This window comes from Lepisosteus oculatus, chromosome 13 (assembly GCF_040954835.1).
Source record: "Lepisosteus oculatus isolate fLepOcu1 chromosome 13, fLepOcu1.hap2, whole genome shotgun sequence".
NCBI lineage: Eukaryota > Metazoa > Chordata > Actinopteri > Semionotiformes > Lepisosteidae > Lepisosteus > Lepisosteus oculatus.
The window spans coordinates 13,798,347-13,811,970 of NC_090708.1; the positions used below are offsets into that span (position 1 = coordinate 13,798,347).

At 40.9% G+C, this 13,624-nt stretch overlaps 1 protein-coding gene across 3 annotated transcripts; it reads left to right on the forward strand.

Moving 5' to 3' along the window:
- The first annotated feature begins 84 nt into the window (after positions 1 to 84).
- Positions 85 to 12,067, forward strand: gpr160 (G protein-coupled receptor 160). Of its 3 annotated transcripts, XM_015361186.2 has the most exons (3): positions 86 to 380; positions 861 to 941; positions 9,718 to 12,067. In XM_015361186.2, the coding sequence occupies exon 3, from the start codon at positions 9,772 to 9,774 to the stop codon at positions 10,795 to 10,797; it is 1,026 nt and encodes a 341-aa protein (XP_015216672.2). In that variant the 5' UTR covers positions 86 to 380; positions 861 to 941; positions 9,718 to 9,771; the 3' UTR covers positions 10,798 to 12,067. The 3 variants fall into 3 exon arrangements, with proteins under 3 accessions (XP_006637859.2, XP_015216672.2, XP_069053760.1); XM_006637796.3 differs by lacking the exon at positions 861 to 941 and having other exon boundaries at positions 85 to 380; XM_069197659.1 differs by lacking the exon at positions 86 to 380 and having other exon boundaries at positions 574 to 941.
- Positions 12,068 to 13,624: the final 1,557 nt, after the last annotated feature.

The window sequence follows — 13,624 nt, forward strand, 5'->3', positions numbered from 1 at the left end:
AATGAACAGCCGAGTCGCCATTGGCTCAAACGCTTGACTGCAACAGACCAGCCTGGAATTCCAATGGGCGGTTATGGGGGGAGGGTAGGAGATGGTCGGTTGGGTATGACGAGTGAATGGCTTTCAAGCCCATAACATCGTTCCCCAAACCGGTTGGATAGTGGGGCCATCACACCGTGCGCCTTTCAACTCAGAGGAAACCTCACTTAACGATTGTAAAAATAAACTCAGTACAACTGGCTGCAAAAAACACAGCCCCATCACTCGAATCGTTACTTCTTCCACCTGAAATTTTGTAACCCTCACAACAACATCAACCCTTCTTTTACTTTTCAATTTTCCGGGAGGTGAAACGCCCAGCATCTAACCCGGAAAAAAAGGTTGGTTCGTAAGTGAAGCAGGTGTCAAAAACTCCTCTAGTCGTAGTTTTCGCTGACAAGTATGGTCTTCTGTGCAGGTGTGTGAAGTGGGGATATTTGCATTGGCGTGCTTTCCCACTGTACAAATAGAGGCTAAAAACCAGCAGGTTTTGTATTATCGGCTCTGGGATTTTAATGTTTTGTTAAACATATGTTAGTCTAAACAAACTGTCAACAACTCTCCCCACAACACAAACACACAACCTGTTTTTGAATGCCCTGCTGGCTGAACAAGACAAAAAGCCGGGCTCTTCACAGAGATGAAAAAGGACCGACCGTGCTTTCATTCAGCCGTCAAGACTCTTAAATTGCCGTCTTTTGTATTTTCGTCCAACCTCCTCCTCCTTGCACACGAAGACTCCTCCCTTTGATGTTTTATATAGATATAAACGCGAGTAAATCTTCCTGAAAAACATTTTTTTTCCCCTGTCTATGCGATAGGATGCCGGGGCTGTTCGGTAGATGGGTTTTGAAAAAGCAGAAGCGACGCTATCACGTTTATGCGGATGTTTAATGTCCAAGGTAAAAAAGTGTATCTTTATTTTACAGTTGCACTGTTTTGGCGATTTAGTCTTGTGTTTTCTTTTCCGCTGTTTGGTCTTTTTTTGTGGTTGTTAGTACGTGTTACTACAGGGTCGTGTGACGATGACCCGTACAAGGATAGCGAAACCGTCTGTTTGTAATTTAGTGATTTTGTTTACCTTACCTGAGTGGAGGTGGACGGCTTGGAGGCTTTCTCAGTTTCTGAAAGGAGGTCGCGCGTTGTTGTTATCGGTGCTGTTTTTGTTGAAATGTAGTTTACCTTGCAGTCAGAAATGTGTTTTTGTATTTGGGTTTAATATGTATTGGAAATGATCTAATCAGACTAGATATGATCTTATTAAACTGGTCGTTTTAAGGACCAAAGAGTGTAAATAAACTGTATGTTTGCAAGTGGTTTACGGCGTTGTGGTCTGCTCATAAAGCGCATTAGGAGATTCTCCCAATTCAAAAAGCATTGTTAACTTCTACAAATGTCTATTGAGCGTATTTAAATGTCATTAGTTTAGAATAAAGATCGCTTACAAAATGCAAAACTCGTTTGTTCCTGTGTTTACGATATTCGATAATACTTGATCTTAAACACATTTGTCCGCTTGTGTTAAGCCATTTATAACTTTTAAATACCTATTTTTTTCAGGGAAATGAAAGAATGAAAATGGGTTTATGATTCAGCAGTGGGTGGGAGAACTTTTGATTATAATCATTACAACATAACAAACCTTTTAAATGGAGGTTACAGGGAACATCTATTGTTTTTAAATGTATTCTTTGAAATTATTAAACCATGCAATTAGATGAACAAACTTGCTCTGAATTAAGAAAAAAAAACATGATTCATCTGAGTAGGTGACGGGTTTTATTATAATAAAATTATGTGATTTGCAAAAATAGATGATTACGAGGGTTTTGGTCTTTTAAATTCTGGAAATTGTGCATTTTTATTTTTCGTTATTATTACATTTATAAGGCATGCAATTTCCTACATGGCAACTCATTTTTTCTCCTTAATTTCAGACAGTTGATTTAATGAACATAATATGGCAACTGTGTAAATAGACCCACAGCTGTCAGCTGATGGTAGAAGCTCCAGATAAGTTTGTTTTTAAATCTGAAAAGATTTTCCTCCTCTGCAGTCGACATTCACTTACCTGTTGAAACGCCAGAGATAGTTTACTCCTTAACATGTGGGAGTGTGATGAGTTAGTCAAGAGAGTGTTTTTTTTCTTCAAGTATTTGTGGAAGATGCACAACGCAGAGGGTTTTTTTTTTGTAATAAAGGTGGTAGGCCTATTGTTTGGGAGAATCTCAAAGCAACGTGATATTGAATGCAATACAATGCCAACATTCCATAACTTTGGTGATTTTTATTTTCTTTGTGCATCTCTAATTATTTATTCAGCCCCCCTCACATTCGTTTTTAAATACTGGGGGAAGAAAGCCTTAGTTTTCAGCTGAGAGTTTCCACCCTTGTCGTCAAGATTGTCGGATAGTTCAAGTAATCAAGAGAGTAAGAGTTTGAGAATGAAGACAAAACCTAAATGACATTTCCTGAAGTCTGGATTGAAATATCGCAGATTGAAATTCTGGACTTTGGGTGCTATCTGCGTGGAGTTTGCATGTTCTCTCGCATTCACTTGGGTTTACTCCGGTTGCTCTGGATTCCTCTCACAGTCCAAAGACTTGTAGGTTTATTGGCTTTCGGGAAAAACATTGCCCTGGTGTGAGTGTATGTCTGGAGTCCTGTCCAGGGTGGATCCTGTCTTGCTCCCATTACTTAGCAGGAGAGGCTTCGACGGCCTTACCTCCCAGTATGGAATAAACCAGTTAGGAGATGGATGGACTGAAAAAGCTATTGATTCTTGATATGATGTGAATCCAACAGCACTTCATCTTCATACGGTCAGACGGAAAAATTATGTTTGCATAAATTACATAGATAATTATTGGTGATGATTCACAAACTGCTAAACTTTTTTTTTTAATGATTTATTTTTATGCCATTACAGTGCATAATGATGTTACAGTTTTACCTTTTCAGAGAAATCCTACAGTATCAGTAGGCCTAAATTACATTTCTGTTTGAATAGGTATACTCCCCAGTTTCAGGAAAATGACTTTTATAGCAGGTGCACTGACATGCATTTTTTATTAAATAGGGATGACATGGTAAATGTATTAAAGAGATTAGCATTTATCATCCGCAGGGGGTCTGCCATGTAAGAGTGTGTGGCCACTGCTGGAAGCAATAGAAACTGTGCGTCTGTGACACAAGCTTTGCACCCGTTTGCACATGTTTCTAATGACAAGATAAAGCACGTTTTGTTGCATTCCTCTCTTGGAGCTTGGACAAGCATGTGCCTGTTTATTAGTCTCTGAGTCCTAAATGACTGAAAATAGGACTCTAGTCTGGTAAGTAGGATTTCTACAGTATAACTGTCACATTCCCACAAGGAAGTGGGTTACACAAGTACCATGAGTATGTCAACCTGCTGGACTGCAGTCTTGTCAGGATGTGGCCACAGGAAACGCAGAAAGTCCCAGGTTCAATGTAGCGCCGTGCAGTCAGGTTGCCATCAATCATTACAAGTGGGGTTCTGTAGCTGCTGCACACCCCTGGCCAGCCAGTGGCAATTTAACTTCCCATCTGGTGTTTTGGAGGTGTAGTGACTCTTGGTTTTCCAGATTGAGGCTTATCATTGACAGACTCTGCTCAACTATAACGTCTTGCCAGGTTACAATTTGCTGGCTGTGAACAACTTAGATGGCGAGGAGCAGTGTGTGGCTTGGCCGAGCTTCCACCTAATGGCACAAAGGTGTTCTCTTGATAAGGGGGCATATTGATTCCTTTCTGTGGTTTCCTTTCTTGTTGTTCACCTTGCTTAACATGCAGTAGGTAAAGTCACCTCTTCATCTGTGCCCACTCAACATTCTCACTAATGAGGTAACTTAGTGCTTATTGCAGAAGTCAAAGTCATTGGAATGTATAATTTGACTGAATGTATGCCGTGAATGTATCATGACCAGACATGAATAATCAATTAACCATCAATCCAGAGGAGGCCTACAGAAATATTCCATCCCCACCTAGGCAGATGATGAAGTCTATACAGTCCGCAATCTCATCAAAGCCTTTCAAAGAAACCAGAATAACACTATGCTGAAAAAAAGAAGAAAGAGAACACAACGTTTCGGCCGTGGAGCCTTCTTCAGGTGTCACCTGAATAAGGCTCCACGGCCGAAACGTTGTGTTCTCTTTCTTCTTTTTTTCAGCATGGAATAAACCTATTACTTGTTCCTTTGCAGCCTACGCATGCTGACGCAGCTACCCACCAGAATAACACTATATATTAAACAGAACTCATATAATGCAAAACAACATTTTTATATCACCACCACTGATCCACCCATTTTCCAATCACCTCATCCAGTCTGGGTTGTAGGTACAAGTAGGTACAAGGCAGGGTACACCCTGGACAGGATACCAGTTTTTATAATCGTGATCAGAAAATCTGCCTGAATTTAAAGTAACTTAATAAAGGATTTCCAATTTCAGGTTTTGTTTATTGTTAAAATAGCAGAACTGACAGCTTTAAGAGCTTTAGTATAATCAGGGGTAAACTTATTTTATTTGGTTCAGTTAAAAGTCTCATAAGAGCTCCTGTTAGTAGTAAATAAACTTTAGATTTTAAGTAGAGGTTCTTCTGTGGGCAAAATTTGATTTGTGGCAACATGCACACTTATTAGAAATCCAGCTCCCCACTACTTGAGTTTCTTTAACGTGAGTTTCTAAGCTACAGTGGGGTGGGGGTTTACAAATCTAACTGTTCACAATCAACTGCTAGATCTCAGTTTCTATGTTTGCTGTGTGTGCCAAGTCTTGTGTTTTAAATCTGAGAATTACAGCATGAAACATTTGTTTAGTAATGGTCAGTAAATAAGTAACTTTCACAGAGAAGTGAAAAAGATTTGACCTGGTGCAATACAGTTAATTATGAGGTTTTGAGAGCTGCTAGAAAAGGGATGGGAGAATCTGTCAATTGTCTGTTAATTGTTTTATGGCATCATTAACATGAGCAGAAATAACCCTTGTCCTGTACTGCAAGTTTTTTTTTCTCCTGCTTTAGTTTGCAGGAGATACTGATAGCGGTTGTAGATGTGCACCTCCGAACATGCTGAGCTGCAGTAGCTGTAGACAGAGGTGCAGCAGAAGCAATCCAAGCATGCATTGTGCTTGTTATGCCCTCATTTTGCCATGTTTTTTAAACAAATTCAATTTTTCAAAATGCAACAGTCAAGCACAGCAAACGCACACACGCACAAAAGATTGGGAGCCTGCAGACAAAGAGAAGGAAAAGTTCAGCAAGCTTTCATGGTGGAACAGGCAACTGTGCGTGATGTAGACATTTTTGCATGAGCACGCTGGAATCAGGCTTTACTTCATTCCAGAAGAGAAACTTCTGTGTATAAATACAACAGGGAATGTTTGATTTACATTGTAAATTGCACTCGATAACATCTACTATGCAAATAACTACAGCGCGGTAGGCAACCCTCATCCTCCAAAGCTACATAGTGTTACTGGTTTTTGTCCTGTGTTGAATCTTAATGTCTTAAATAAAAACCAAGTAAGTGAATATGAATTTTTAAATCACATCCGTTTCCCAATTCTTAATCTGGTGCTCACTAAAAGGTGCTCCTACAACCTGTAGGAACCTGGACTGGGGTACTACAGTTGTCAGTCCCTGAACCAGACAAATACAAGCAGTTTTAGAGGTTGCCAAGCAGCTGCCTAGTAGTTAAGTGTAATAATAATAATTAATAATAATTCCTTACACTTTTATAGGACTTTTCTGGACACTGCATTCAAACCGCTTTACAGGTAATGTGGTCTCCCCCCTCCACCACCAATGTGCAGCCCCATCTGAATGATGATGATGATAATAATAATAATAATAAACGTTATTTTATATAGCGCCTTTAAAGGTGGCTTCTCAAAGCGCTTTACAGGATGACAATAACAATAAATAAGAAGACTACAATAATAAATAAGAAGAATTCACAAGATAAGACACAATTACAATTACAACAGTACAACAATAACAATAGAGGAGACCGTGGAAGGTGGTACTAAGAAGAGCAGAGGGGTTTTGAGTCTGGATTTGAAGGAGTTTAGAGAAGGTGACTCTCTGATATCCTTGGGCAAAGAGTTCCAGAGCTTGGGGGCATAGCAGGAGAAGGCCCTGTCGCCCATACAATGTAGACGGGCTTGGGGGACAGTAAGGAGGGCAGAATTTGAAGAGCGGAGGTTGCGAGGTGGGGAGTAGGGCGATAATAGTTCAGACAGGTATTGAGGTGCCAAGCCATGTAGAGCCTTATAGGTGAGCATGAGGATTTTAAAGTCTACGCGGAATTTGACCGGACGCCAGTGCAAGGACTCCAGGATAGGAGTAATGTGAACACTTGCACTAGACCTGGTCAGGATTCTGGCTGCTGAATTTTGGACATACTGCAGTTTGTTCAGAGTAGATTTAGATACCCCAGCGATTAGAGCATTGCAGTAGTCAATTCGAGAGAATACAAATATGTTGATCAGCTTTTCAGCCACAGTTAATGATAGCACAGGGCGTAGTCTTGCAATATTTCTAAGGTGAAAAAAAGATGTTTTGACAGTATGCTGTACTTGTGGGTCGAATGTTAAGCCAGAATCGAATATAACCCCAAGGTTTTTCAATTTTGATTGAAGCTCAAGTACAGAACCATCTACAGATAGGGTTACAGGACTGGCTTTATGAAGTTGATGGGGGGTGCCAATAAGCATGAGTTCAGTCTTGTCGCAGTTAAGATGAAGGAAGTTTTGAGTCATCCAATTTTTTATGTCAGAGATGCAATTAGATAGAATAGAGACAGCCACATCAGTGTCAGGTTTGGTATGGATGTATATTTGAGTATCGTCAGCGTAAAAATGAAAGCTGAGGCCATGTGATCTTAAAAGCTGACCAAGTGGGAACATGTAAATGCTGAAGAGCAAGGGGCCCAGTATTGAGCCCTGGGGGACACCAGACTTGACAAGACCAATTTCAGACCTGTACCCATTGAAAGAGACAAAGTGACAGCGATCAGTGAGGTAAGATTTAAACCATTTGAGGGCAGTGTCAGAAACTCCAAACACAGTCTCGAGATGAGAAAATAAGATGTTATGGTCAACAGTGTCAAAGGTAGCACTGAGATCAAGAAGGATGAGTATGGAAACAGAACCAGAATCAGAAGCTATTAGGAGATCGTTGGTGACTTTGACCAGGGCGGTTTCTGTGCTGTGAAGTTGACGGAAGCCAGATTGGAGGGGTTTGAAAAGGTTGTTTGTCATGAGGTGGTTATGTAACTGAAGTGTGACAGCACGTTCTAGAATTTTAGAGAGAAAGGGTAAGTTGGAGATGGGGCGAAAGTTGTTAAGATTGTCGAGAGCCATGTTAGGCTTCTTTGGCACGGGGGTAATGGCTGCAGTTTTCAGGACCGTTGGTACGATGCCGGTGCTCAAGGATTCATGTATTATATTGAGGACAATGGGACAGAGAGAAGAGAAACAGGATTGGAATAAAGTGGTGGGAATGGGATCTAAAATAGATGTGGTGGGTTTCATGCACGTAACTCGTTTGTTTAGGGATGCTGAGTCAAGAATAGAGAAGCAGGAGAGACGGGAACCAGAGAAGTTGGATGAGGAGGGAGGAGGTATGGAAATGATATCCGTAGTGGAGAGAATGTGATGCCGGATGTTGTCAATCTTAGAACTAAATAAATCTAAGAATGTGTTGCAAAGTTGTGATGAGGCAGGTAATGTGGTAGGACAGTTTGGCTTGAGCAGTCTGTTGATTATGGAGAAAAGATGCCTGGGGTTGTTTTGGTGATTTTCAATGATGTGAGAGAAGTAGGTGGATCTAGCAGACTCTATAGTTACCTTATAATCAGATAAGTAATCTCTCCAGGCCTGATAATGTACATTTAGGCCGGAAAGACGCCACCTACGCTCAAGTTTGCGAGAGGCTGCCTTCATGGATCGCAGATGGTCATTGTACCAGGGGGCAGGGCGAGAGAAGGAGATGGTTCGAGTTTTTAGAGGAGCAAGGGTGTCGAGGGTAGATAAAAGAGCATTGTCAAGTAACTGTATTTTGTCCTCTAGAGGGTCAGAGGAAGAGAAACAGGATAAGGAGGACAGAACAGAATTTGCAAACCTCAGGTGATCAATTGATCGCCAGTTGTGGAAATTTACAGAGCGTGAGGGGGAAGTGTTAGAAACAGGTAATTCCAGATTGAAGAGAATGGCTAAGTGGTCAGAGAGGCCTAGATCAAGGGGGGAGCAGTGGGAGACAAAGGAGTCATTTGCAATAATTAGATCTAAGGTGTGTCCTTTGTTATGTGTAGGGGTACAAACAAACTAGTAAGTTTGGTCAAAGCAAGTAAGGTCAAAGCATCCCAAAAGAGAAAGGAAGTCTTTAGGCAGACTGGAAGAGGTTGAATCAATGTGTATATTAAAGTCCCCTAGAATAAGGATCCTTTTAAACTTAAGGGATAAGAATGAGAGAAAATCAGCCATAGAATAATACGACTGCAGCCATAGTGCACCAGTATGCTCACCACACATCCGCTATCAGTGGGGAGGAGAGCAGAGTCATGAAGCCAGTTCATAGATGGGGATTATTAGGAGGCCATGATTGGTGAAGGCCAATTGGAAATTTGACCAGGACTGGGGTAACACCCCTACTCTTTTTGAGAAAAACCCTGGGATTTTTAATGACCACAGAAAGTCAGGACCTTGGTTTGTGTCTCATCTGAAGGACGGCACCTTTTTCTGGTATAGTGTTCCCATCATTATAATGGGTCATTAGGACCCACACAGACTGCAGGGTGAGCGCCCCCTGCTGGCCTCACTTACACTTCTAGCAGCAACTTTAGCTTTCCCAGGAGGTCTCCCATCCAGGTCCTGACCAGGCTCACACCTGCTGAGCTTCAGTGGGCTGCCAGTTGTGAGCTGCAGGGCGATATAGCTGCTGGCAGTTTATAGTAACCTAAGGAGACTATAGAATGAGAATGATCCCTACGATGAAGACTGTATGGGACAAGTTTCCCCAAGCTGGTAAGGAAACACTGCGGGTGTAAAAAGTGTTGCTGTACACATGAGGTATGAGTCTGAAACAAGTTTTTTGCGTGAAGGTATCATGCCTCAAGTCAGTCATTGTAATGGTTTCTATTACTGGGGCAGTTGAATTTTTCAGTGTTAAATGGTGGTCAGGTTGCCAGACTGGTTTAAGCATGAACCCTAAGCATGAATCTATTGATTGTCTGGCCTTACACAGGAAACACATTTTCACATAATAACCATAATTATTTCTTTGTGCTTTAGAGATCATTCAAACCACTTTTGAGCACTTTGCATTATGGGCCACATGTCTCAAAATGTTATTGATAGTCTGCCAAGTTTAAGTTCAATTGTTTCAGATCCTCATAAGAAGGTTTTTAAAGGGTTTTCAAATCTATGGGTCCATTATGATTGACATGGGATCCCAGTGCAATCACAGATTTAATAAAACCTGAAGATAGATGTTAATCAGGGAGACTTGACGAAGAAGGAAACGTCATAGTAGGCACATTTCCAGAAACAGCCTAATGCAGGATCCTCCCAGAACATACCGGCAGGAACACCACTATTTCCAATGACCTCTTCAAAAAGGGAATCCAGGACTGATTTTGTTTCTCTTTGCAGCTGTGTCCTGGCATGTGTCCCGTGACCTTTGACCTGTGATCTCCGGACTTCTTCATGGCTGTCCTGCCGTGTCAGAACTGCTCAGGGGAGCCGCAGTGGCAGCAGGAGCGCACCGACACGATGGTCAACCCCATTTCGTCTTTGCTGCTGGTCCTGGGGGGGAAAAGTCTTCTGAACTGGGCTATTGTGGGGCTGCAGAAACAGCACATGAGCAGAAGCTTCCTGGGTTTCTTCTGCGTTTCCCTGACCGTGATCGACACCCTGCTCTTTCTCTTGTTCTCTCTCATTTACTGCTTGGAGGACTTCTGCTTCCTGGGATTCCGTTTAACCAAGTATCACATTTGTCTCCTGGTGCAAATCGCCTGCTACACCTATGGCATCCTGCACTGGCCCGTCTTCATCCTCGCAGGACTGGACTACTACTGGACTCTGCCCCGCCCCGGTCAGACACACTGGGCCTGGAAACTAGCATATGGAGTGGCCGTCTTCGTTGTTTGGATTTTGGCCCTACTGTACGTCTTTTGTTCTTCAGTCTTCTATCCTGAGGTTGATGACAGTTTCCACCTTCTGCTGTACGAGTGCTTCATCTCCACCAGCACGCAGTGCTTCTCTCTCTCTTTGGGCCTCCTTTGTCTTTTATGCTGCATCCTGGTTTATTGTCTGCCTGAATTTGTCATCTCCTACAAGACTGTAAAATACATGACCTGGACAGGACAACCCATCTCAAATTTACCTGAAACCATGGCCCGTGGAGTTAGACAGTCTAAGAAGCATGTTCTGGGCAAGGTGACTGTGTGTTTCCTCAGTACCTGGACCCCATTTGTGTGCTTACAGGTTGTCATTGTTTTGCTAGGTGCCGAGATCCCTGCATACTTGGACATGAATGTACCTTGGTTGTGCTTTTTGAACAGTTTCCTCATCGGTGGGGTCTATTGGTCCCAGTACCAGGTGTTTAAAGATCAGAAGAGCCTGTCATTTCCTGATGGATTCTGCAGCTGGAATTCCAGCCCATTTCCAAGAGACAGTGAGATTGCTCCAGATGCTGAACTGAGCACCTCTTTAAAAGCTGAGACTCCTTAAGGCATCCTGTCTCCTCCTGACCTCTGTCTGATGAGGCATGCTCAGACAGAAAAAAACCCTTTTCTTTAAAATGATAAAAAGAATTATTACTAAGTTGGATTCTGGTCATTGATTGAAACCAGAAAGAAGAAAATAATGTCTGAGACTGGTTTCACATCCTGCAAATAATTGAAAAGGTTATCCTACTTATACAGGGCGGGTTATTGTTTGTAAGTCCAGCAACAGTCAGAAATTGGGTTTCTATAACTATAGCATGCTCTCTTAGAACACAGCAAGGCAGGAAATTGGGAGTGGTTATTTGGAGTAGCAGAGTATTCGGCAAGAGTGGGATAAAACCACTTAGATTACATAACATTGGCATTTAATACCAAAGCATCCAAACATATTAATCACTAGCTTTAGTGCAATTACAGACCAGTTGCTCAGAGAATGTGGGGAGAAAAGTTGCTATCCTGCGGGCTGTTAAATTCTGTTCTCTGCACCTTTTGGCAGAAAGTGCACAGTAATCTCTCAGGTCTTGCAGCAGCCTTTGTCAGAATCATTACTCCTTCCTAATGTGAATTTGTGCCTTCAGTTTGTGACGCATAAAACAATAAAATTGCTATTTATTGCTAGAAATTGCTAATTCAAGTGGTATTTCAATACATTTGTGAGGTTGTGTCCTTCCAATGAGCAGTTAAGTCCTGAGTATTTAAATCCCCAAGCACTTTTTCTGAGGTGCTCTTGTGTCACCCAGATGGGTGATACTCTTCACCTGCACTTGACTTGCTTATATTGGAATTTTTGGGGGATGAGAAGTATGATTTAAAAAGAGTGTTTTTCAAGGCACTGTTCTTTGCTTTATATCTGCATTCCATTCTTTCAGTGGGTGTGTAGATTTATGGAAGCAGTCGTAGTCTTTTTTTTCCCATTTCCCATATTTCTTTAGTGCTTTATTTCTGTGAGGCCATGAAAATATGCTTTGCCCCGTGATCTTTAACTGCCTTTTAGTTGCTTATCAGTTTGTGCGAGGTAAAATAAGCCCCGTCTTAGAAGTTCTCTTTTGCTCAGAATGTCTTAATTTAATACAATAACTGTAATCTGTTAATGATTCACTTTTTTATTACAATATATTAGACACGATGCTTTACTTGTTTTTAATGTTACTGAAGAAGTTTTGAATTAACTTACTGGTATTATCTGCTTGGGAAAAGGGAGAAGGGACTGCAAATATTTTTGTCTATCGTTCTTGATGATGAAACTTAATATAAAAATGTTTGTTGTATTAAAATCTAAGTCTCTTTGTGTTACATTTTAGCTTGATTATAGACATTTGAAAATACTCACCTCATAGAAGATCAGTCTTTCCAACGTCCTTATTCATTTTCGCCAATCCTCATTGAAAATCTAAACTTACCAAATCTATTGCTGTCAAAATGCATTGAAATAAGTGAAATTGATTTTTTTTATTATGGATGAATGTCTTTGTACTGCTCTGAACTACACTGAAACCATAGGAAGGGCCTCTTCATATTGCAATTCGTGCAAAGTGAACTCTCACTCACTCACCTGTGGTGAGACCAGGGGTTTGCAACACCATGGTGACAGTTCAGTACTTTCACACAGTTCACAATTTTGTGTTTCATTCCAAATTCGTAAACTTTTGTGATACTGTCAATGAATTTAATAACCAGTCTTAGAAATTGGGACTGCAGTTCCCATTTAAAACCAGTTCCCTTTTGTTCATAGTGAAACCAGTGTGTCTTTTATTTTTGCCTGTAAAAATATCAGCTACATGAAAAACTGATGGAACTGTTGCTATACAATGTTGTGGCTACAGCTGGCATGTACAGTACATTAATATTAATTCTGGTGTATTTAGGAATAAATGCTTCAATGATGAAATTATACTTTATTATAATATACTGTGGTAGACTATCATAGTTTTTTTTATTCCACAGATCATTAACCCAAAACTGGAAAACTATAAGTACAAACACTGCCATTTAAACATTCTACTGTGATTATAAGTCTAATGTCAGTGGAGTGCAAACACCGACCATGATCTGCTGTTCCATATCTCCAGTATGTTTTACAGAGCACGGGTCTCTTGGAAGCCAATGTTTGCTTTAATCCTGTACCCTAGATTGAGTAGTAAGCAGATCTAGCTTTTAAAGGGGAACTGCAAAGCTTTTTTTCTATATTGGAGTTAAAAAGAATTGGCATTGATGAGTGCATTTCAAACGGCAATTAAAGTAAAATGTCGCTGGTAATGTGTAAAACCAATTTACATCACAAAATAGGTTTAAACTTCCAGGTATGCACAGCGCCATATTCTGAGATTCAGCACGAGGCAACAAAACGTCCTGTGAGGTGAAGTGGCCCTTTTACATTGTAAGCAAGCAGGTTTGTGAATACATCTCTTTTAATTTAATAGAATTGGATTAAATTGAATATTGCTCTCACCTTTGAGATGATTTTGCTAATAAATGGAATTTACTTGTAATAAATGCAACTCTGCAGCTAAATCTGCAACATACAGCTCACATTGGAACATTTCTGTGGTGAAATGCCTGTTGCACAACCTGTACTTATTTGCTAGTACACTTATTTGCGTATTACATTAGTCATTACAGTGACTAGTGAGAGGGAAGGGCAATTCACACGTACTTTTGCTCTTGTCTGTGGTGCGACCAGGCATTTGCAACACCATGGTGACTATCCGGTACTTTCACAAAGTTCACAATTTTGTGCTTAATTCCAAATGTGTAAAATGTTGTGATACTGTCAATTAATTTCATAACCAGTCTGAGAAATTGGGACTGCTGTTCTCAGTTCAAATAACTTT

Excerpts from the sequence above, each read along its gene's own strand:
- gpr160 (XM_006637796.3), top strand. The coding sequence starts at position 9,772 with ATGGCTGTCCTGCCGTGTCAGAACTGCTCAGGGGAGCCGCAGTGGCAG.